Source organism: Theropithecus gelada, chromosome 17, assembly GCF_003255815.1.
Source record: "Theropithecus gelada isolate Dixy chromosome 17, Tgel_1.0, whole genome shotgun sequence".
NCBI lineage: Eukaryota > Metazoa > Chordata > Mammalia > Primates > Cercopithecidae > Theropithecus > Theropithecus gelada.
This window is the reverse complement of record NC_037685.1, coordinates 57,281,325-57,305,106: the sequence shown is the minus strand read 5'-3', so window position 1 is coordinate 57,305,106 and position 23,782 is coordinate 57,281,325. Positions and strand designations below refer to the sequence as shown.

Here is a 23,782-nt window from a genome sequence, read left to right as displayed (position 1 = left end):
TCTTTGGTGCGGTGGGGGGGGGGGCGTGGATCATGAGGTCAGGAGTTTGAGACCAGCCTGGCCAATATGGTGAAATCCTGTCTCTACTAAAAATTAGCCGGGCGTGGTGGTGTGCACCTGTAGTCCCAGCTACTCAGGAGGCTGAGGCAGAAGAATCACTCGAACCCAGGAGGTGGAGGTTGTAGTGAGCCAAGATTGCACCATTGCACTCCAGCCTGGGCAACAGAGTGAGACTCTGTCTCAAAAAAAAAAAAAAAGAAAAGAAAGTGGAGTCAGTAAGAATTGGTCATGGACTGGATGTGGGATAGAAGAGAGGAGTCTTCCTCTGGGATGATTTCGAAGTTTCTGAATTAGGCGCCAGGACGGATGGTGCTGCTTTCTGGCTCTTCACTGAGAGAAGCCGAAGAATACATTTAGTGAGAAAGATACTGAGTTATGCTTTAAACGTGGCTGTGCAGAAGAATGGCAGAGAGACCAAAATAAAATCTGTAGCTCCAGCCAAAAGATCACTTGGCCAAGGTCACACAAAGTGGTGAAGCTGGGATTGGAGCCTGTGCCTGAGCTCCAGCGACTGCATCCTCAGCCACATCGGTGTATAGCCTTCTGCCAAAAGCAGAGGCTTGAGAAAACTCAGAGAAGCTAAAACTGGCAGTTTTGACACTATGAAAAGAATGTGCTTGGTGACTGTATAATGAAGTGATAAAGTATACTAAATACTACAAATATTTGTTTAGATTAGACTGAAAAAGTTAGAAATCTGTTTTTACAGTGGAGTGGGTAAGTAGAGAAGCTGCAGCAAGGAAAACATAAAGTCAGTCCATTCAAGAGGATAGATGTTAACACTTGGATTTGAACATGAACTCAAGTAAGATGATTTGATTAAAATAATTGGTCTTTTTATCATTAGTTTTTTTTCTTCAAAAGAGTAGTGTATAAATAATATAAATAATGTACAAGTAAGCCAAAAGGTTTAAAATATCCACCTCAGTCTACCACCTAGAGTTAACCTTTGTTAGCAGTTTTGGTTTACATTTTTCTAGCCTTTTTCCTATGATACGTCATCTTCATACATACAAAAACTTAAATGTAATACTGCTTTATAACATGTTCTTTTCACTTAAAATGTAAAAAGTTCAATGGAAATAATTTAAGTCACAAAACTACTCTATTTCTTTTTATACATTTTTATTCTTCTTTAACCCCACCTCGAATCAAGGTTTTGGCATTCTTTTGCCTGTGGTTTTTTGTGCTGTTTTGTTTATAAGTTAAAAGTGTACAGTAAATACTGTTTTTAAACTAATAAGATTTAATCCAGCCTAAACAAAATAATTGAAAGTAGTCAGAAAGTGAATTTTACTTTTTCTCATTAAGGTTTTAATAGAAAAGGATTGGATCTCTTTTGGACATAAATTTTCAGAGAGGTGAGTCACAGTTACACGGTCATATATTTTATAAAATTAGTAAACCAAGTTTAGAATGCCAAAATGTTTCTGTTCCTTATGAACTCACATGCGTGGTGGGAGGTAAGAGTGTCATGGTTTTTACTGTATTTTACATGAAGATGTTTAATTTTTTTCTGTAATTTCTTTCAATTCTAGTACACTTGTTAATTTTTATGACTATTACCTTCCTTTTTGGCTGCATTATATTTAGAGATGGTAACAGATCCTTTAAAGCTGTAGTTTAAAAACTCATAAATGGTTTCAATAAAAATTCTAGTTTTTTGTGCTACTATAACAGTGCTTTAGGAATATTTTTGTGTGTTTAAGATTAACAATACCTGAACAATGGACTCTTTCAGAGGTGTTTTTAAAAGCTTGTACTTTCTGTGGGGTTAGGTGTGGCCATTTGGATGGTGACCCAAAGGAAGTCTCACCAGTGTTTACTCAGTTCTTGGAATGTGTGTGGCATTTGACCGAACAGTTTCCACAAGCCTTTGAATTCAGTGAAGCATTTCTTCTTCAGATCCATGAACATATTCATTCATGCCAGTTTGGAAACTTCCTTGGAAATTGTCAAAAGGAAAGAGAAGAGCTCAAGTAAGATGATTCAATTAAAAGGGTCTCCTTTTCCCCCTACTTAGCCGAGGTCTAACAAAAATCGTGGTTGAAACTTAATAAAATATCTTGACAATTTGAAATTTTATTGTAAAGATTTTATTTTTTGTATTTCTAAAGCTGAGTACCCTTCTAATATTCCCCTGCCTTTCAGTTAATAGGAAAAACACCTTATAAAGTGTGTTTTGAAGTGTAGCATACATACAGAAAAGTACATATAGCGTAAGTATGAAGCTCAGTAAATCTTACCAAACTCACACACCTATGTCACCAGAACCCAGAATGTGAAATATTGCCAACACCCTGGGAAGTCCCCTCATGCTTCTTTCCAGTCTGCATTAATATATTTTAGAACAGAGAAATCCTTATGCTGTTTAATTTCCCAGAGTGTGTTGGTGGCTAGTTTTAAGGTGTAAAATATTTTAAACTGTTGGTTTGTTTTAAGGTAAGATGGAGCCTTATAGCTCTCCCCACATTTCTAAACAGACAGTTCTTTGGGGAAAGTAAATCTAGCTGTGTTGACTCTAGCGCGTCTGTCCAGAGAAAAGCTCTGAGACACTACTTGACCCTAGTTCATGTTATTTCCTGACCAATCTTTGGGGATAGAGGTTTTTGCCTAAATTTTGCTACAAGGAAGATCTCTGGAGTAGGTCTTAGAGGTCCTGTGTATATTGTTTTAGGTTGGGCTTCTGAGTTTGGATTTCTTTATTGCCTCCTACAGTAGGCAGTAAAGAGCACTTAACAGACTTTTGAACATCAAAGGGACATACTGAGGAAGCTAAATCTGGTAGTATTTGAAGATAGCCACATGCTCACACTCCCAACAGAGTTAACAGCAGAACTGAGAGCATGTGGAAAATTCGAAAGATGTGTAAAGAGAATAAAAAGTGAATAGAGAACGGCGGAGATGAACAATCAAAGAACACTGAGACTTTAGCTCTATGCTACGGTGATTCAAAACTGTTTATTATAATTTGGAGCACAGAGGTGACTCGTTTGCTGGAGTACAGAGCTGTTTTAGGAAAAACTACTCTTAATTAGTGCCAAACATTATCAAACATGGAAAGGTGGAAATAAAAGTAGATATTTCCTAGTAGTTTTTCTCTAAGACACACCTATGGGTTATCTTAGGAGTTATGGAAAAATGAGGAGATTTTCCGCTTTCCCTCTGGATACCTACACTATGTTTACTTGGTAAATGTGCAGTCTAAAACCGTTCTTACCTTTGCCCACCTACTCTTAGATTTGCAAAATAATTGGTTTTTAAAATTCTTGCATAATATCCTGATTTGGCCTGTTTCCCTTTTTGTACCCACTCACACTTACATGTGTTCCTGCCCTGTGGTACTTGCCCCTACAGCCCAGATGTAAGGTTAAGAGAAGAAGGCCAGACAGAAAGATACATTAGTATCTTGTTCTATGTGTATGTTTGTGGTGATTTGAAGTAGGTGAAACAGAGACCAAGTTTTTGAAATTGTGTGAGTTGAGAGGAATCCCTTAAAATATACGGTTGTGAGAGAAAATGTTATACCTGTGTTGTGTTCAAGAAACATGGCTTTATTTATTACCTAATTATGAATGAAAAAGGAGATTAGAGAGAATACGGAATTGTGAGACAAGGTTAGACTGTGAATAGAAGAAAAAACTAAAATTTAAATCTGCTTCAGAAGCCATCGCCTGGTTTATAAAAATGAATATTACCATTACTACTTTGCACCTGTAGGAAAGATCTCTGTGTTTTTCTCATTACATTAAGGTTGAAAGAGAAGACTTATTCTCTGTGGCCGTTTCTTTTGGAAGACCAAAAGAAGTATTTAAATCCTCTCTACAGTTCCAAATCTCACAGATTTACAGTTTTGGAGCCAAATACAATATCTTTCAATTTTAAGTAAGTTGACATCATTGAAGTATTTATATTTGAATTTTCTCAAACACAATTTATTGAAACTTTTTTTTTGTCATAAAGGTTTTGGAGGAACATGTACCACCAATTTGATCGAACACTGCATCCTAGGCAGTCTGTATTTAATATAATTATGAATATGAACGAGCAAAATGAACAATTAGAGAAAGATATTAAAGACCTAGAATCTGTAAGTATTCTGAAGTATCTAATTTAATATATTTGGAATGTGAAATTAGTTTACGATTAGACTAATACTTGTATTGTTGGTGTAAATCAGCGTATAAACTTCTGAAGTAAGCAGTTGCTTCAAAATCAGGTCAACCCTACTTTGATTGAATATGTTAGTTCGAATCACTTTCTTTGTATTTTAAAATACATTAAAATACTGGAAGTATATAGCATAATGTATAGATAAATACAATAACTATCTGTGTACCCAGCAGCTAGCTTTTGTGGGATTTTAACATTTACTATATATGCCTCAGATCTTTCTCATTCTTGTTTTAAGAAATAAAACATAGGCCGGGCGTGGTGGCTCATGCCTGTAATCCCAGCACTTTGGGAGGCCGAGGCGGGCGGATCACGAGGTCAGGAATTCAAGACCAGCCTGGCCAGCACAGTGAAACCCCATCTCTACTAAAAAAATTTTTAAAATTAGCCAGGCATGGTGGTGTATTCCTTTAATCCCAGTTACTTGGGAGGCTGAAGCATGAGAATTGTTTGAATCTGGGAGGCGGAGGTTGCAGTGAGCCGGGATTGTACCACTGCACTCCAACCTGGGTGACAGAGCAAGACTCTGTCTCAAGAACAAAAACAAGCAAACAAAAAAGAAATAAAACATAGATCTATTTGAAGACCCTCTATACTCTTAGCCAGTCTTCACCCATGTATTTTGAGGTCTGCAGATTCACTGTGCTGGATTTGCTCTTAGTCATTCTTGTGCATGTTGTTATACTTTTACTATATATGTTTGTATCCACAATTCATAATACTGTTTTTCTTGACTTAAAATATTTTTATTGTGTATTGAAAAAATACCAAAGACTATCTATAATGTTTGTATGAGGTGTAAAAGGAAATAGACAATGGATATGCCCATATACCCGCCACTCTGCTTAAGAAACTGACGTTTTGAAACTGTTACCATACTGGTTATGTGCTTCATTTCGCTCAACATTGTTTTCACATTTATCCGTATTGATACACGCAGCTTTTATTCATCTGTTTTAGTAACTACTGTATAACTTTCTATTGTATGAATATATCATAGTCTATCCATTCAGCTGTGGATGAATATGTAAATTGTTTTCAGTTTTGGATTTCCATGATTACAAATGAAGTTAAATGACTTTCCATATTTGTTGACCATTTGGTTTTCCTTTTCTGTGAACGGACTGTTCAAATCTTTGCTCATTTTCTGTTGGCATATTTGCCTTTTTCTTATTGATTTGTAAGAGTTGTTTATATGCCAGGCACTAATTCTGTTAGTTATATATATTACAAATGGCTTTGTCCAACCTATGGTCTTCCACTCTATGGTATGCTATATATAGATGTTTTGAATTTTCATGTCAAATTGGTCAATGTTTTATGCTTTCTGGGTGTGTCTTGTTTAACAAATCCCTCTCTACCCTAAGACTTTCCTATAATCTTTTTTCTGCCATCCTATATAAGCAAAAAGGATCAGTAAGTACATATATATTTTTAAAATCCTAGACAATTATAACAGTAAGACTGTCTCGCCTACCTCTCAGGCAGGAGTCTACCTTAGTCATCTTTTATATAAGGAGGTAATGACTGCTTGAGGAAATTGTAGATATGGTCAAGAGAGGCAAGTCCAGGTTAATAGGTAATACAGGATTATCGGGACAGTCCGAGAATTTAGAGAGCATACTCTGCCACAGGACACTTTAAAAATCTTCTGTTAAAAAAATAAAGTTCTGTTGTGTTTAAAGTCTGTTATTTTTACCTAACAAGCCACTGTAGGAAAACCATGTAAGAAAAACTCTTCATACAGTGAGCCCTTTAGCTACACAAGATTGTTTGTTGTGTTTTCAGGGTGGATGTTTCATATACATTTCTTTTTTTTATAAATGTTTAACTGTTATGCTTTCTAGGTAATATATGTCCATTTCAAGTGTGGAAGCCTAGTGATCACCTGCAGTCAAGTCTTGCTGGATTGTTTGTTTAATAAACATAAAAACTAACAATTTTCCACAGCAAAAAATTGTACACAATTTGGATTTTCAACCATGTCATATGCATTAAATGTTTCTAATTTTTTGAGATTTAGTTTTGTTATACATACAGAAAACATATTTTGCAAAAAGCATGTTTTCTTTTTTCATGTAACATATTGTGGTATATGCAGTTAGTAATTTTCTTTTCAAATTTGTGTTTGTTCTAGAAAATTAAACAGCGCAAAAATAAGCAAACAGATGGCATCCTCACCAAGGAATTGTTGCATTCAGTTCATCCTGAATCACCTACCCTCAAAACTTCCCTGTGTTTTAAAGAGCAGACTCTGCTACCCGTAAATGATGCTCTTCGAACTATAGAGGGCAGCAGCCTGGCAGATAATCGTTATAGTGAATATGCAGAAGAGTTTTCTAAATCAGAACCTGCTGTGGTCAGCTTAGAGTATGGTGTGGCAAGAATGACCTGTTAGGCTCCTAGAGTTTTTTCTGCAATGATTGCAATACAAAAAAAGGATTATTGTGAGGATGGTCTGTAAGCATGACCAAGAGGAATTTGTCTAATAACAATTTTAGGGTTTAACAGTAGGCTAATAGTTGAAGGAAGGATAATAACTGCCCTTGTGAGAGAGATAAGTCATTTGAATTGCATTTCCAGCAAGGAATGACATTCAATTCTGTAAGAAATGAGTGGTATTTGATGTATTTACTCAAAACACAATTTGCACTGTACACTAAGGAATTGACATTTATGATTTATGTTAATTCAGCCAAACATAAATAGCCTTCCTTAAGTACAATTTAACTTCAAGAAAACAAAATTTGACAACATAGTTTCTTAATAAATGATATGGCATGTGCTTTCAATTATGTAGCTTTGTAACTATGAATATTTACATATTTTGCCTTTTAGTGATATTTAATGTTGAAGTGCCATGAAAAATATTTCTAAGAAAGCCTTAAATTCCCAGTGGATTCTTTACCCTTACGTTTTACAGCCTACAACAAGATTTTTTGTTTTGTTTTTCTTTTGGTCAGCCTTGTTTTGTTTGTAAAGAATTGTGCTCTCATTACTGCTGGGGTTGCATGCTACAATACTTCTATATAAACACTTGTAGAAGTACACTGTTCACATTTAGCCTGCCCCACTTTCGTATTGAAAATTAATGAAACTGAAGGTTTATTCTGATCGTAATTTGTTTAGTGCTATTTGGTAATTTATTATTTACAGCTTAGACAGATTATTGATTTCTTGAATACGTATAAGCACATTTGACTGTCTTTTATATATGGATTACTGCATTCCATTGATTCTTATTTTGTGGTTGGCTTTATTTCTTTCACAACTATGTAAGTTTAAAGAGCTAAAGCTCTAAAACTGTTCTTAGAAACAATGAATAGTATATGTATACGTATATTTTTTAACTGCCTTATTGCTCAATGAGTTGCTGTTCCTGGAGTATCTAACTTTCAGTTTACCCAAAAACTTTTGGGTAAATAAAAAAGAGAAGTATAGATAGTTTAGGTTGTGCATGGTTGCATGAATTTTGAAGTCATTTTTATGGGGAACATTATTTTTCTTCTTGTTAAATATAGAAAAAAAGAAAAAGAGATTCTACTACAAAGTTATTGTTTAACAAAAGCAACTTACACTCTGGGAAAGATTTCATTTTGCCATGTTATATTTACTGTTTATTCTGTTTATTAAAGTACATATCTTTAAATTACCAAAAAACAACAAAACATAAAAACCCCAAAACTATCACTTGGAATTAGCAATATCACCCAACTGGCTTTAAAATTGAAAATTTAAATAACATGGTGGCATGAGGTACAATTTGAGTATTAGGCAGTTTGCATAGGGTCCCTCATGCTGCTTTGTGTTACACCTCTATTATATTAGTTTTGAACATAAACATCTTTTTCAGACCAAAAAAAAAAAGCTTTATTGTATGAGAGCTTATCTAATCCTGTTTATTTTTCCAATGCTTTTCTGTAATACATTATGTAATTTAAAAAATACTCCTTTTTAAACAGCAACAGAAATGCACTATAAAATATAGTATGTGATTAACCAATACTGCTTCCATATTTAAGCACTGGGAATGGAAACTTAATCTCTGTGACTACAAAGGGAAGTTTTTGTGCCTTGGTGTTCCAGTCACTGATTATGGTTTTAGAATCTTCTGTGGCTGACTTCTTGTATTCAACTCTGGTTTATTATCTTAATCTTCAACTTTAGACATATATTTGTGTGTTTATATGCTCACAGGTGGACTGAGAAATCAGTTGCATCTTAAGTGACCTACAGGATATATGTTGGCAAAAGCAGACTGTGTATGTCTTATAAAGTTGGATTTATGTTCAGTGTGTTTGGAAGTGTATAGCATGTAAATTATTAAATATATTATTTAAAGGTAATTAAATGTTCACATTTTACTTTGAATGTTTTTCTTCTGGATAAAACAAATAGAATCAAGTTGTAGTTGTTTTTTTTTCTCTTCTCACGTAGGCAAGTCGACTTGCCCATTACATTAACATAACAGCCTAAGGTTTGAGGAGTTTATTTTCCAAAAGTTTGTTGATAAATCATACCTGTTTCATACAAAAATAATTTCCAGAATATTTAAAATAGGTATAGTGGGCTAAAAGGCCCATCAGATGTAGGTAATAATGTCATTAAGTTTTCCTTTTGTTTCTGTCACTTGCTCATGTAACAATCAGGGTTTTATTGTGCCCTTGCCAGCTTGATGGAAGGCAGGGTCCGGTGAGTACAGACATTCAAGGTGAAATCTCTCTCCAAAGGCAGGTCCGGATGGAAATATGAGGAAGAAAATGACTGGCTGAGAAGAGGATAATTGTATTGAGGGTGTTTTGAAAAGGTCACCTAGGCTAGAAGTAGCTCAGGGAATCTTGAGTAAAGATGAAGGGAACTCTTTAAAAACAAATTCAATTTATTTGGTCGGGTAGCAGAGCAGGGAGGTGGTGTCAGTCAAGCCTGTTTTGAAAAAGGGGTTTTTGCAGAAGGCCAGTTTTAAAATTTTGAAAAATTTCCAGTTGACATGCTAAGTTGGATTAAATGCTGATCATCTATAAAACTATATAGTTGCTGCAAAAGTAATTGGGGCTTTTGCCATCGACAGTGGTGACAAAAACCGCAAGTACTTTTGCACCAACCTACTACTACAGTTGCAGACTTTTATTAGTGACATTGATCTTCATTAGTCAAGTTTTAGTTATTTTGTTGGCTTTTCCATGTAGAATTCCAAGTGACATTAACATACCTTGATTAATTAAAGAAAATTTGGAGACTGTTTAAGATATATATCTAGATATCAATGTAAACTAAGTTTTAGGAACTTACATCTAGAAGAAAGCCTATAATCTAGAATAATTATCTCAAAAAAGAATATATATACCATTGTACTTGATATAAGAAAATGTAAACATGAAACCCTGATATTTCAATAAACAGTATTTGTGCTACTCTAGTTATTTCTAGCAAAGTAAAATATCCATTTAAATGGCAACTTTTATAAAATAGTGGCCTGCAGAACTGAAAGGAACTTTCAGAAGCTAGTAGTAGACTCTCTAGCCCTGGTGTTCTGTTTCTGATTCAGTAGTTAGGGGTTGGGACTCTGGAGTTAAAATCATTTGCATACCAATAAATTGTTTGCATTTAGCAATATTTTGGATATTGTGATGCAAATGGTTGGGGAATCATACTTTGAGAAACACTGCTGTAAACCATCCATCATGGTCAGTAAACATCTCGTTTGTTCTTCAAGGGATGCAGAGTTATTATTATTTTTTTATTTTTATTTTTTTTTTTTGAGATGGAGTTTTGCTCTTGTTGCCCAGGCTGGAGTTCAGTGGTGCAATTTCGTCTCAGCACAACCTCCGCCTCCGGGTTCAAGTGATTCTCCTGCCTCAGCCTCCAGAGTAGCTGGGATTACAGGCATGCGCCACCACAATTTCGTTTTAGTGAAGACGGCGTTTCTCCATGTTAATCAGGCTGGTCTCAAACTCCTGACCTCAGGTGACCCACCTGCTTTGACCTCCCAAAGGATTACAGGCGTGAGCCACCGTACCCCGCCTCAGAATTACTCTTGCCTAAAGAGCAACAGACTGGGGAGCATCACACTTCTGAAACATTGTGATACAAGTGAGAGCGAGAAATCAATCTTTGTTTTAAGCCACTGAGATTTTGGGCTCTTTGTTACTGTGGTGTAACCGTGCCCCTCCTGAGGGATGGAACCATTTGTACCAAGTTCTGTTTTCCCATTAGTTCCCAAATGGCCTTTGTCCTGCTCTTTTGCGTCAGTATCCAGCTGAGGTTTGTGCACTGCATTTGGTGATAGCGCATCAGTCTCTGTGTTGAACAGCCGGTCACCTCTTCCCCTCTGCATTGACCTTTTGCACCAGACCAGTTGTAGTTTTCCCACTTTCTGCTTTTGTCTGATTGTTTCTTCGTGGTGTAATTTAACTTGTTCCTCTGTGTACTGTAGCTGCTGTCAAGTAGGTACTAGATGCAATTCAGAGTTTGCATTTCAGGAAAGATGCTGCGTACTTCATATTGAATTACTGCAGGAGGATGTAATGCCTGGTGGTTCCACTGTTGGTGATGCTAAATTTAATCACTTGGTTATCTTTTCCTTGTAAAGATACATTTTTTTCTCTTTGAACTCAGCAAATGCTCTATGGGGCGATATTTTGGCATCAAAGTAAATATTCCATCCCTAACAACCTATGCATTAATTATACTTGCCCAAATCAGTTATTTCATTGATGTTACAAAATGCTGATTTTCTAATTTTGTCTTTTTACATGTATTTGCTGGCCTTTGTTTGTTTGTTTGAGATGGAGTCTTGCTCTGTTGCCAGGCTGGAGTGCAGTGGCGCAGTCTCGGCTGACTGCAACCTCCGCCTCCCGGGTTCAAGCTATTCCCCTGCCTCAGCCTCCTGAGTAGCTGGAACTACAGGTGTGTGCCACCATGCCGGGCAATTTTTTTATATTTTAGTAGAGATGAGGTTTCACCATGTTGGCCAGGATGGTCTTGATCTCCTGACCTCATGATCCCCCACCTTGGCCTCCCAATGTGCTGGGATTACAAGCATGAGCCACCACGCCCAGCCTTGCTGGCATTTTTAAAAGAAGTGCTGGGTCCAGTGAGTACACATACACTGGAATGCAGTGAGAGGTGAAGCCAGCTGGACTTCCTGGGTCAAGTGGGGACTTGGGGAACTTTTCTGTCTTGCAAGAGGATTGTAAAATGCACCAATCAGCACTCTGTAGCTAGCTAGAGGTTTGTAAAATGCACCAATCAGCATTCTGTGGCTAGCTAGAGGTTTGTAAAATGCACCAATTAGTGCTCTGTAAAAACACACCAGTTGGCGTTCTGTGGCTAGCTAGAGGTTTGTAAAATGCACCAATTAGTGCTCTGTAAAAACACACCAGTTGGCGTTCTGTGGCTAGCTAGAGGTTTGTAAAATGGACCAATCAGCAGGACATGGGCGGGGATAAATTAGGGAATAAAAGTTGGACACACCCCACCCTGCAGCCATCAGCAGTAACCCGCTCGGGTTCCCTTCCACGCTGTGGAAGTTTTGTTCTTTCGCTCTTCACAATAAATCTTGTTGCTGCTCACTCTTTGGGTCCCTGCCACCTTTAAGAGCTGTAACACCACAAAGGTTGTGGGCTTCATTCTTGAAGTCAGCAAGACCACGAACCCACCAGAAGCAACAAACTCCAGAAACAGCAGGGCCCAGTGAGTGCAGACATTCAAGGTGAAATGTCTCTCCAGACACAGATCTGGTTGTAAATATGAGGAAGAAAATGACTGGCTGAGAGGAGGATATTTTTGTTGAGGGTGTTTTGAACAGGTCAGCTAGACTAAAAGTAGCTCAGGGAATCGCGTAAAGATGAAGGGAATTCTTTTTTTTTTTTTTGAGACAGAGTCTCGCTGGGATCACCCAGGCTGGAGTGCAGTGGTGTGATCTCAGCTCACTGCAACCTCTGCCTCCCTGGTTCAAGCGATTCTCCTCAGCCTCCCAAGTAGCTGGGATTACAGGTGCCCTCCACCGCGCCTGGCTAATTTTTTATATTTTTAGTAGAGACAGGGTTTCACCATGTTGGTTAGACTGGTTTTGAGCTCCTGATCTCAAGTGATCCGCCTACCTCAGCCTCCCAAAGTGGGGAATTCTTATTTATTTAATTACTTAGAGATAGAGTCTCGCTCTGTTGCCCAGGCTGGAGTGCAGTGGCACAATCTCGGCTCACTGCAATTCCCGCCTCCAGGGTTCAAGCAATTCATGCCTCAGCCTCCCAAGTAGCTGGGACCACAGGGACACGCCACCATGCCCGGCGATTTTTGTATTTTTTGTAGGGATGAGGTCTCGCCATGTTGGCCATACTGATCTTGAACTCCTGACCTTAAGTGATCTGCCCTCCTTGGCCTCCCAAAGTGCTGGGATAACAGGCATGAGCCACCACATGTAAGTAAACATCCTTCTGAGACAAGATGATATAAACAAGTCAGGAGACAGACAATAAAGGCACCCTTTATTAACGATACTGTGCTTCATTATAGCAGTGAAAGAGGAAACTCTTGAACTAAGAAAACTGTTAAGACATGCTAACTCTTCCATTTTTCCACATAGGATTGTAGTCTGTAAGTTTTGAGCATGGTAAAGATAGCATTGATGGATAAGGCATCAATTATTTTTTCTTTTCTTTTCTTTTCTTTTCTTTTCTTTCTTTCTTTATTTTTTATTTTTATTTTTTTGGAGACGGAGTCTTGCTCTGTCACCCGGGCTGGAGTGCAGTGGCGCGATCTCGGCTCACTGCAAGCTCAGCCCCACGGGTTCACGCCATTCTCCTGCCTCAGCCTCCTGAGTAGCTGGGACCGCAGGTGCCGCCACCACGCCCGGCTAATTTTTTTGTATTTTTAGTAGAAACGGGGTTTCACTGTGTTAGCCAGGATGGTCTCGATCTCCTGACCTTGTGATCCGCCTGCCTTGGCCTCCCAAAGTGCTGGGATTACAGGCGTGAGCCACCGCGCCTGGCATATTTTTTCATTTTTTTCGTGTACTTAAGGTCATTTGCACTTTTTCTGTGAATTGTCTGTTTGTGTCTTTTGTCTATTTTTTCTAAAAAAAAAATAGGTATTTTTCTTAGGAGCTTTTTATATTTTGTGATACAATGTGCAAAGGAACAAAGGTTCTGTTGGACAAATGGTTGATTCCAAAACTGAAGGGAGAGGACAAGATGAGCCTGAGATATGGGAAAACAGACATGCAAATGATATTCTCCCAGTTTGTCATTTGCTGCTTATGTTTTTTGCCTTGTAGAAGAGTTTGACATTTAGGAGGTAGAATTTTATTAGTCTTATATTACTTCTTGTTTTGAATCATAATCTGACTGCTCTAATACTAGGTATAAAGGATTCACTCATGTTCTCAATATTTAAAGGGTTCTATGTTTTTGCATTTGATTGATCCATTTGGAATTCATTCTGATATATAGAAAGATGTATGAATCCAAATTTACCTGTTTCCCAAATGGCTGTCTAGTTGTTTGAATCATTTATTAGTAAGTTCATCTTGTCAGTGATTTGAGATGTCACTTATGTAGTTCTTGATTCTGTTCTGTAGCATGTGTATCTATATTAGTGTGCCAAACCCATCCAGTTGTATTTATCTAGGCTGTATGGTAGAGCTAGCTCTGCCTCATCACTCTTCTTTCTCAGGGTTTTCTTTGCTTTTTTTTTTATTTTATTTTGAAACAATCCAGCCACACTGAAAAATTGGCAAGTACAGAAGGGACAGTTTTTCCTGAATCCCTCTGATAGTAAGATGCTATGATATGATGCCCTATGTTCCTTAAGTATTTAAAGTGTGTGTCCTGTAAGAACAAAGCCATTTTCACATGACCATACTCACACTTATTTCCTAGGTTTTCTTGAAAACGTTGTTCCATTGTTTTCTTGCTTTGTAATATTGTCAAGAAGTCTGAAGCCAACCTCATTTCTTTCCCTTGTCAGTGACTTGGTTTCTTGCCTGAAAGTCCAGTGGGGTTTGTTTGTTTGTTTTCTTTTTAAAGTCAATAGTTTTGCAAAATTATGTCTTGACTCCTCTAAGTCAGTTTTCCCTGTGTATCAGCATGTAGATTCAAGTCTGCTTGTATTTAGGCAGTTTTCTTGAATCAGTTTTAAACATTGTTTTTCTTTCCTTCTTTAGGGACTCAAATTGTACACATACTAGATCTTGTTTATCTTCTATAAGTATTATTTTCTCTCTGATCCTGTTACCATCTTTTGTTAATTTCTATTTAATTTTTTGGCACTTTTAATTTCTTTCCTTTATGTTTCTTATTGTATGTTGTTATTCATATTTCCCTTTGCAAACAAAATTTAATTTTTATTTCTGAAATAGTTTCCTTTTGCTTTAGCTTATTATTTAAGTTCAGTAGTTCTTGTTTCACTTTTTTCCTCTGTTTTTATTCTGAGTTTTTGTATTATGATAAGTGGTTGTTTTGGTACCATTTGCCTCTGCCTGTAATCTTTCTCTTTTGGGTTTCATCTATTGAAAAGTTTTATGTATAACTTTTTTTTATTAATAATTTCCCATGAATGCTTGTTTGTTGTTTGTTGTTCATTTTCTGTTCATGAGTATTTGTGTTGGATTTGCCTGAACCAGTGATAACAGACAGTCTTATGTAGAAGAATGGAAGAGTTTGCATGTCTTAACAGTTTTCTTCGTTCCAGAACTTCCTCTTTCATTGCTCTAGTGAAGTACAGTGTCCTTAATAAAGGGTGCCTTTGTTGTCTATCTCAACTTGTTCATATCATCTTGTTTCAGGAGGATGTTCATCTTTAGCTGTTTTCTTCTCTTCTGTTACCTCTACCCTTCCAAGATATTCTTTTAGAAATAATGTTTTCTCAACACTGCCTCTTTCTTTGACTCCCCAGTTTCAGACATGGTGTCAATATTTTTACTGAGAGAGGGATCCTCTCTTTCTGGGAATGAGCTCTAGTTGACATTTACTGATCCATCACCAGCAAAACCTCATTGTACTCTCTTCTGCGCATTCTTTACCTGATTGTGTCCACTCAGGTATAGACGGTGAAAACTGGAACCAGATCTACTGGTCTCAGGCCTTTATTTCTCCAGTCATATTTAAATTGAAATTTATAAAATTCTCTGACTCTTAATAATGCTGCAAGTGTACACCAGGGGCAACCTAGTTTGTCCTCCCTGTTGATCTGTATGGTTGTTTTGGTGGATGTGGAAATTCTAATTTGGGTAGCTGCCATTTATCCTGTGGGAACCCATTCCCCTCAAGTATTCTTTTGTTCATTACTATTGTGGCAAAGTATACCTAACACCAACTTAACATTTTAACAATTTTTAAATGTATAATTCAGTGGCATTAAGTACATTCACGATGTTGTACAACTATAACTATTACCTCATCCACTTTTCATCATCCCAAACAAAAACTGTGTACCCGTGAAACAGTAATTCCTCATCACCCCACCCTCAATCCAGCCCCTGGTACCATCATTCTACTGTCTGTCTCTATGAATTTGACTATTCTAGTTGCTTCATATAAGTAGAATACAGTATATGTCCAGTTCTGTCTGGTGTGTTTCACTTAGCATGTTTTCAGGATTTATCCATGGATTAGCATGTATCAAAATTTCATACCTTTTTTCTGGCTGAATAATATTCCACTCTATGTATAGATCATGTTTTGTTTTTCCTGTCATCAGTTAATGGACACTTGTGTTATTTCTACTTTTTAGCCATTGTGAATAATGCTGGTGTGGACATTGGTGTATAACTCTTCAAGTCTCAACAAGAACTGAATAAGAATTTTAATTCTTTTTTGTGTATACCCAGAAGTGAATTACTAGATTCTATGATAATTCTATGTTTAATTTTTTGAAGAACAAACTTTTCCTTAGTGACTGTTTTACATTCTTACCAACAATGCCAAAGGGTTCCAGTTTCTCACATCTTTGCCAACACTTGTTATTTTCCACTCTATTTTTATGATAACCATCCCAGTGGTCATTAGGGTATGAAGTGGTATCTCAGTATCTCATTGTAATTGTTATTTGCATTTTGGTAATGATTAGTGATACTGAACATCCTTTCATGTGCTTATTGGCCATTTGTATATGGCCTTTTTTTTTTTCTGAAATGGAGTCTTGCTCTTGTTGCCCAGACTGGAGTGCAGCGATGAGATCTCAGATCACTGCAACCTCTGCCTCCTGGGTTCAGGTGATTTTCTTGCCTCAGCCTCCTGAGTAGCTGGGATTACAGGCACACAACACCATGCCTGGCTAATGTTTGTATTTTTAGTAGAGACAGGGTTTCATCATGTTGGCTAGGCTGCTCCCAAACTCCTGACCTCAGGTGATCCACTTGCCTCAGCCTCCCAAAATGCTGGGATTACAGGTGTAAGCCACCATGCCAGGCCTGTATATATCTTCTTTAGAGAAATGTCTATTCAAGTCCTTTGCTCATTTTTTAATTGGGCTTTTTGTTGAGTTATAGAAATACTTTATATATTCTGGATATTAATCCCTTTAGATATATGACTTGCAAATATTTTCTCCCAGTCTGTGGGTTGTTTTTTCACTCTATTTATAGTGTCATTTGATGCACAGAAGTTTTTACTTTTGATAAAGTCCTATTTTTTTTTTAGTTGCCTGTGCTTTTGGTGTCATTTCAAGAAATCACCACCAAATCCAATTTTGTGGAGCTTTTGCCCTATATTCTAAGAATTTTATATTTTTATGTCTCACATTTAGGTCTTTGATTCACTTTTTGATTCACTTTGAGTTAATTTTTGTATATAGTGTTAGGTAAGGGTCAAACTTTATTCTCTTGCATATAGAGAGCCAGTTTTCCTGGTGCCTTTGTTCCTTTCCTCCATTGAATGGTCTTGGCACCTTTGTTGGAAGTCAACTGACCACATATGTGAGGGTTTATTTCTGAGCTCTTTAAGTTATTCCATTGGTCTGTATGTCTACCCTTATGCCAGTACTACACTGTATTTAAATAAATAAATAAGTTTATTTATTTAGTAGAGACAGGGTCTCACTATGTTGCCAAGGCTGGTCTTGAACTCCTGGCTTCAAGCAATCCTCCAACCTCAGCTACCCAAAGTGCTGGGATTACAGGCATGATTTACCCTGCCAGCCGACACTATTTGATTATTGTAGATTTGTAGTAAGTTTTGAAATCAAAGTGTGAGTTTTCTAACTTTATGCTTTTTCAAGATCGTTTTGGCTATTCGGGGTCCCATGAGATTCCATATGTATTCTTCCATAGGTTTTTCTATTTCTGCAAAAATTGCCATGGGATTTTGATAGTTATTACATGGAATCCGTAGATTGCTTGGGGTAGTATTGACAAATTAACAATATTGTCTTCCAGTCTGTGAACATGGGATGTCATCTCATTTATTTATGTCATCTTTAATTTCTTTTAGCAATATTTTTTGGTTTTTAGTGTACAAGTCTTTAGTCTCGTTGGTTAAGTTTATAAGTATTATTTTTGATACATTTTAGTGGAATTATTATTATTATTATTATTATTATTATCATTGAGACAGAGTCTCACTCCAATGCCCAGGCTAGAGTGCAGTGGTGCAACCTCGGCTCACTGCAGCCTTGACCTCCAGGGCTCAGGGGATTCTCCCACGTCAGCCTTCAGAGTAGCTGGGACTATAGGCATGCGCCACCTTGCTCAGCTAATTTTTTTTTTTTTTTTTAATTTTGTCTCACTATGTTGCCCAGGCTCGTCTCAAACTCCTGGACTCAAGTGACCCTCCCGCCTTGACCTCCCAAAGTGCTGGGATTCTAGGCGTGAGCCATTGTGCCTGGGCTAATTGTTCTGACTAGAACTTCAAGTACTATATTGAATGAAAGTGGTGAGAGCTGGCATCCTTATCTTCTTGATCTTAGAGGAAAAGGTTTCAGTCTTGCACCCTTGAGTGTGGTGTTAGCTGTGGGGTTGTCATACGCTGTATGGCCTCTGTTACGTTGAGGTACTTTCTTCTATTCCTACTTTGTTGAGTGTCATTTTATTGTGAAAATGTGTGCATTTGGTCATGTGCTTTTTCTGCACCAAGATGATCATGTGGGGTTTTTTCCTTCTTTCTTTTAATGTGGTGTATTACACTGATTGACTTTCATATGTGAACTACTCTTGCATTTCAGGAATAAATCCCACTTGGTCATGGTATATAATCCTTTTAATGTGCTGTTGAATTCAATTTGCTGGTATTCTGGTTGAGGATTTTTGCATCAGTATCCTTTTTTTCTTGAAACATCTTTTCTGGGTTTCATTCAGCTATTCCTTAATGTTGGCAGAATATAGGTTTGTAAACTAGAGGAAAAGCTGACCACTTTGGCAAGGAAGAAGGAAGAAAAACGTTTCTCACCTTTATTAACTGAACCACCATCCTTTTGCTCATCTTAAATTGCTCTGTTGGTATGGTTGTCAAAAATATGAAAATTAAACACACAAGGATCATATACGATATATGAGAAATTTTAGGTGCACTCTAGCCCAGCTATCTGAAAGCAAACATGGAATATCATAAAAGAAATGAAGTTGGAGATGTTGAATAGAAGACTTGAGTGTGAAATTGGGTGAGTGAGAAGCTCTTATTCAAATTACCAGATCACCAAACATTATTATCAGAGGATGTTGCTGTTCCTCAAGTTAGTTTCAAAAGCTTGACAGAAGAAATTGTCAGCTTCTCTGCCCTCTGTTTTTAACTGATCCAACCGCATGCTTGTATACAAGACAGTTCCTCCAGGAAGATGTAAATTCTGAAGTCTTTATCTAATAATGTATTCGCTAGAAATAGCAGACATTGGCAGACTGTCAAGAAATAAGGCCTTGACAAGCAATCTTGGCATTGAGGAGGGGAAGGAGGGCTGGTGGCAAAGGCGTTGTGGCAAGGGAGGGCGTAGGGGAACTGTGGAGGATTTGGGGCTCACTGGATCCAGCAGAAGGTAGGTTTTTTTGAGCAGCTGGTAGATAGCGAAACAAAACATCAGAGAGTTTGGGAACAGAAGTTGAGTGGGCAGAGAGGGTGGCCTTTTCCTTCTTTGCTTGTCTTTGCGTAAGTCCGAGGGAGGTGTGTGTGTGAGAGAGAGAAACAGGCCTGTGGGACTGGGTGACTCAGGTCTCAGGGCTCAGCATCAGCTCCTCTGCTCATACAAGCCGCGGCCTCGTTCTGTACTCCCCTTCAGCTCACTCGAATTCCTCGCCTGCCAGAACGTCTGTTTAACATATTGAATATATGTCCTTCGAGATGCTTGTCCTGCGAGTGTGTGTGTGTGTTTAAAATTTACATAGGTGTTACTGAGTTCCTCTTTCTGCCTCTTTTTTTTTTTTTTTTTTTTTTTGAGATGGAGTCTTGCTCTGTCGCCCAGGCTGGAGTACAGTGGGACAATCCCAGTTCACTGCAACCTCCGTCTCCCGAGTTCAAGCGATTCTCCTGCCTCAGCCTCCTGAGTAGCTGGGACTACAGGCATGTGTCACCACACCTGGCTAATTTTTTGTATTTTTAGTGGAGACAGCATTTCACCATATTGGCCAGGATGGTGTCGATCTCCTGACCTCGTGATCCGCCCTCCTCAGCCTCCCAAAGTGCTGGGATTACAGGCGTGAGCCGCTGCGTCTGGCCCTCTGCCTCTTCTTTCTGTCCTTGTCTTCTCATGTTATCTCCTTACTCTTCTTTCCTATAATTCTTTTTCACTTTGCCCCCCACTCCCCCCAATTTCTTTCAGTCACTTGGCATTTATTGAGTGCCTAGTGCATGCCAAGTAGGCTGCTGGGTACGTTATAGGCATTATTTGGTTCAAGATTCATGGTAGCCCTGCAAGGACAGTGGTCTTTTACTCATTTTTGTGAAGAAGCCAATTCAGCAGTTAGGTAACATGCTCACCATTACATAGCCAGCAATCTGTATTCACACTTAGCCTTGCTATTCCAAAACCCTTCTTAATCTTCATTAAAAACAGTTCACCCAGCTCTCTCTTAAATGAAGAAATGATACTGACCAACATGGCCATCTCTTAGGACTTAGGTAATCTCACTAATTGCAGATTTGTTGGTGCTCCCAGCTAATGTGTGTTCAGTGCTCATGGGAGGCAGCACAGGGCGGTGGTTAGAACGCAGACCCTGGAGCCTGGCCGGTCCCGGCCCTGCCCCAAGCGTCTGTGAACTTTGGGCAGGTTGGCCATCCCCTCCCTCGAAAAACAAGCCAGGTTCGATGTGGTCAAGTGATGAAAAAGAGGTTTGCATGTTTTTAAATTCATTCATTTGACAAATATTTGATATGCCTACCACATGCCAGGTATTATTGCAGAAACTGGGGACCTAGAAGAGGACCAAATACAAAAGCCCATGTCCCCAGGAAGCTTACCTTCCAGTGTCAGCAGGTAAGATGGCTGCTATGAAAGGAAGGACAGGGGCCAGGCGTGGTGGCTCACACCTGTAATCCCAGCACTTTGGGAGGCTGAGGTAGGTGGATCACCTGAGGCCAGGAGTTCAAGACCAGCCTGGCCAACATGGTGAAACCCTGTCTCTACTAAAAATACAAAAATTAGCCAGGTGTGGTGGTGGTGGTGGGCACCTGTAATCCCAGCTACTCGGGAGGTTGAGGCAGGAGAATCGCTTAATCTGGGAGATGGAGGTTGCAGTGAGCCAAGATTGCACCATTGCATTCCAGCCTGGGCTGGGCGACAAGAGCGAAACTCCATCTCAAAAAAATATTAAGGAAGGACAGGGACCCTAACTTGAGGACCAGCAGTAGGCTGATAACAGTGATGCACCGCTATCTGCCGTGCGCTGGAGCCTGCTTCTGACTAATTGTATAGTTCATTCTCCAAGGGCAAGATTTTATTTTCTAACAGCTTTATTGAGATATAATTTACATACTTAAATATTCACCCATTTTAAGTGTACAATTCAGTGGTTTTTGGTAAATATAGAGTTTTGCAACTGTCACTTCAATCCCGTTTTAGAACATTTCCATCACTCCATAAAGCTCCTTCACACAAGAGGAAGGTGTAGTTTTTGGAATAAATGAAGGGAGGTGGTGTCTTTTGAGGAGAGAGTGCTGGCCCAAGGACCAGGAGAACCAGGACCTAGTTCCACCTCTGTACTGGCCTCCGGGAAAGGCACCTCCCCACGGGGTCTCATTCTCTCACCCTTTACGTGAAGGCATTGTTTGCCACGTTCCCTTACAGTTCTAAGATCTTGTGATTTAATTTAAGGAAGATCCACGTATCTGGCAGTTAGAGAGGGATGGGATGGAGAAGAGAGATTTAAAATATAAGAGGAAAGGGAGTGTTGCTAAGAAAATTATCAGAAGGCATTCATGTGGGGAATATGGGGAGTTAAGTAGGGAGGGGAAGACTCAGGGCCTTCGAATCCAGCCCAAGCATTTGAGTCCATCGACTGTCAGGCAGGTACCAGTGAAACTTGTGGTCATTACTTTCTTATAACAAAGAATGACCCAAGATATTGTAGGCTGAAATGAGGCTGAAGTTTAAATCCTATCACTAGGAATGAGAGTTTGAGCAAGTTAACCTCTATAATCTTCTGTTTCTTTGTAGAGAATATCAACCTCACTGAATTGAAGTTAGTTGACAGCTATGTGTGAAGCACACAATCAGGCTTGGTGCCAAGTACTTGATGTTTTAATACAAAAGCTATTTTATGAATATTAATTTGGTGGCAATATAGTGAGTGGATTGGAGGAGAGCCAGTAGTTCAGTGTTTCTCAGAATCTGGTTCCCCGATCAACTGTGTCAGCATCACTTAGAGTACCTTGTTAAAAATGTAGTAGATTCTTGAGCTCAGTCCCAGATCAGATGATCTGAGCATCAGACTGGGCCTTGGAGACCAGCATTTTCATAGGTTCCCAGGGGATGCTGATGCACAATTAAGAACCAGTGTGACGGGTTAGTCCTTAGTAAATGTTACTTGTTTTGTTATTGTTTTGCTGCTGTAAATTATTGCTCTTATAGCATAGAGAAGTCTAGCCTGGGGAGGGGTCATCAAAGGCTTCCTTTTGACCTGCTTTCATATAGGAGTAGGCTGTGGATGAATGTGTATGTAGGCTTTAGCCAGGTAGGGAGGGGAAAGTTATCCGGTTAGAATATATACAGAGGCAAATAAGGGAGATCATGGCTTTTAGTGGGGAGCAACATATTTCAAAATTTGATCGTAATGAAAATGTGACTAGAGAGTAGTAAGAGCTGTATTGGATGTCATATTGAGGAAGATGGAGAGGCAGTTTGGAGCTTTGGTTTTAAGCAAGAGGGATATAAGGTCAGATTGGATTTAGAGGGCCTAGGTATGAGCATGGATATAAAGCAGTGGTGATTTCCAGGTTTCTCACAGGCTGACTGGGATGGATGGGGCTGCCGTTCATCTAGGAAGGGCATGGAAGAGAAGAATCGGGTGTGTGGGAAAAAGCCTTGGGTTTTAGGTGTATTACATGGAGATGTCTCTGAGACATCCAAATGGAGCTATTTTATACAAATTGAAATGTGGGACTGGTGTTAAGGGAAGAGACGTCAATTAGAGAGGGAAATCTGGAAGCCACCAGGTTATAGTGCAGAATTAAGCTATGGGCATGCATAACATTTTTCAGTTCTTAGAATAAAATAAGAGATCTGAGACGGAATCCCTCAAAACTGGGCAGACCTTAAGAAAAAACAGCAAAAGAGAGAGCACTGGAAAACTGAAGAGAGACAGAACGCAGAGAAGAAGTTTGAGAAAATTAACAACTATGTCCAGTGCCACCTAGAGGTCATTTAAAGGGTAGAAATTGTCCCTGTTGTTTTCATTTGGCAAGAGCAGTTTCAGTAGGGAGTAGAGGCCGACATTAGGTAGTAGAGGCTTTGTGGTTTAATGGGACATGAGTAAATAGAGACCATGAATGCAGACTACGTTTTTATCTATATAACTTTTCTAATAAAATAATTGAAGTAGGGCTGGGCCTGGTGACTCACGCCTGTAATCCCAGCACTTTGGGAAGCCGAGGTGGGAGGATCGCTTGAGCCCAGGAGTTCAACACCAACCTGAGCAACATAGGTTCCATCTCTACAAAAATTTAGGTGTGGTGCCATGCATTTGTAGTCCCAGCTACTCGGGAGACTGAATTGGGAGGATCATTCAAGCCCAAGAGGTCAAGGCTACAGTGAGCCATGATCTCGCCACTGCACTCCAGCCTGGGTGAGAGACCAAGACCCTGTCTCAAAAAAAGAAAAAAAAAAAAGAAGAAGAAGAATTGGAAAAACAGAATATATTAAAGATGTCCCAGGGACTGGACATGGAAAAGGAAAAATGACTCATTTCTTGTCCTGGACTATAAGGCTTCTTTTAGTGGCAGGAAAGTGTTGTCCTCTTTTTATCCTCAACACTTAAGCACAGTGCCTGCCATCCCACGGGTGCTCAGGAAGTCCTTATTGATTGAATAGACGGGTGGATGGATGGATATACAGGTCCGAACTTTTGAGGGTTATTTTTTTCAAATTTCAGATTGAGTTGAGAGGAAATGTAAAGGAACCATGTTAAAATATT

At 38.7% G+C, this 23,782-nt stretch overlaps 1 protein-coding gene across 2 annotated transcripts in view; it reads left to right on the top strand.

Moving 5' to 3' along the window:
• The window catches only part of MTMR6 (myotubularin related protein 6), a 41,377-nt gene extending 31,728 nt beyond the window's left edge, over nt 1–9,649 (top strand). For both annotated transcript variants that reach the window (XM_025364360.1, XM_025364359.1), the window contains 5 exons: nt 1,372–1,421; nt 1,839–2,039; nt 3,814–3,945; nt 4,024–4,150; nt 6,371–9,649. In XM_025364360.1, the coding sequence (XP_025220145.1) occupies nt 1,372–1,421; nt 1,839–2,039; nt 3,814–3,945; nt 4,024–4,150; nt 6,371–6,631 (771 nt within the window). In that variant the 3' untranslated portion in view covers nt 6,632–9,649. The remainder of the gene's footprint in view (nt 1–1,371; nt 1,422–1,838; nt 2,040–3,813; nt 3,946–4,023; nt 4,151–6,370) is intronic.
• The last annotated feature ends 14,133 nt before the right edge of the window (nt 9,650–23,782 follow it).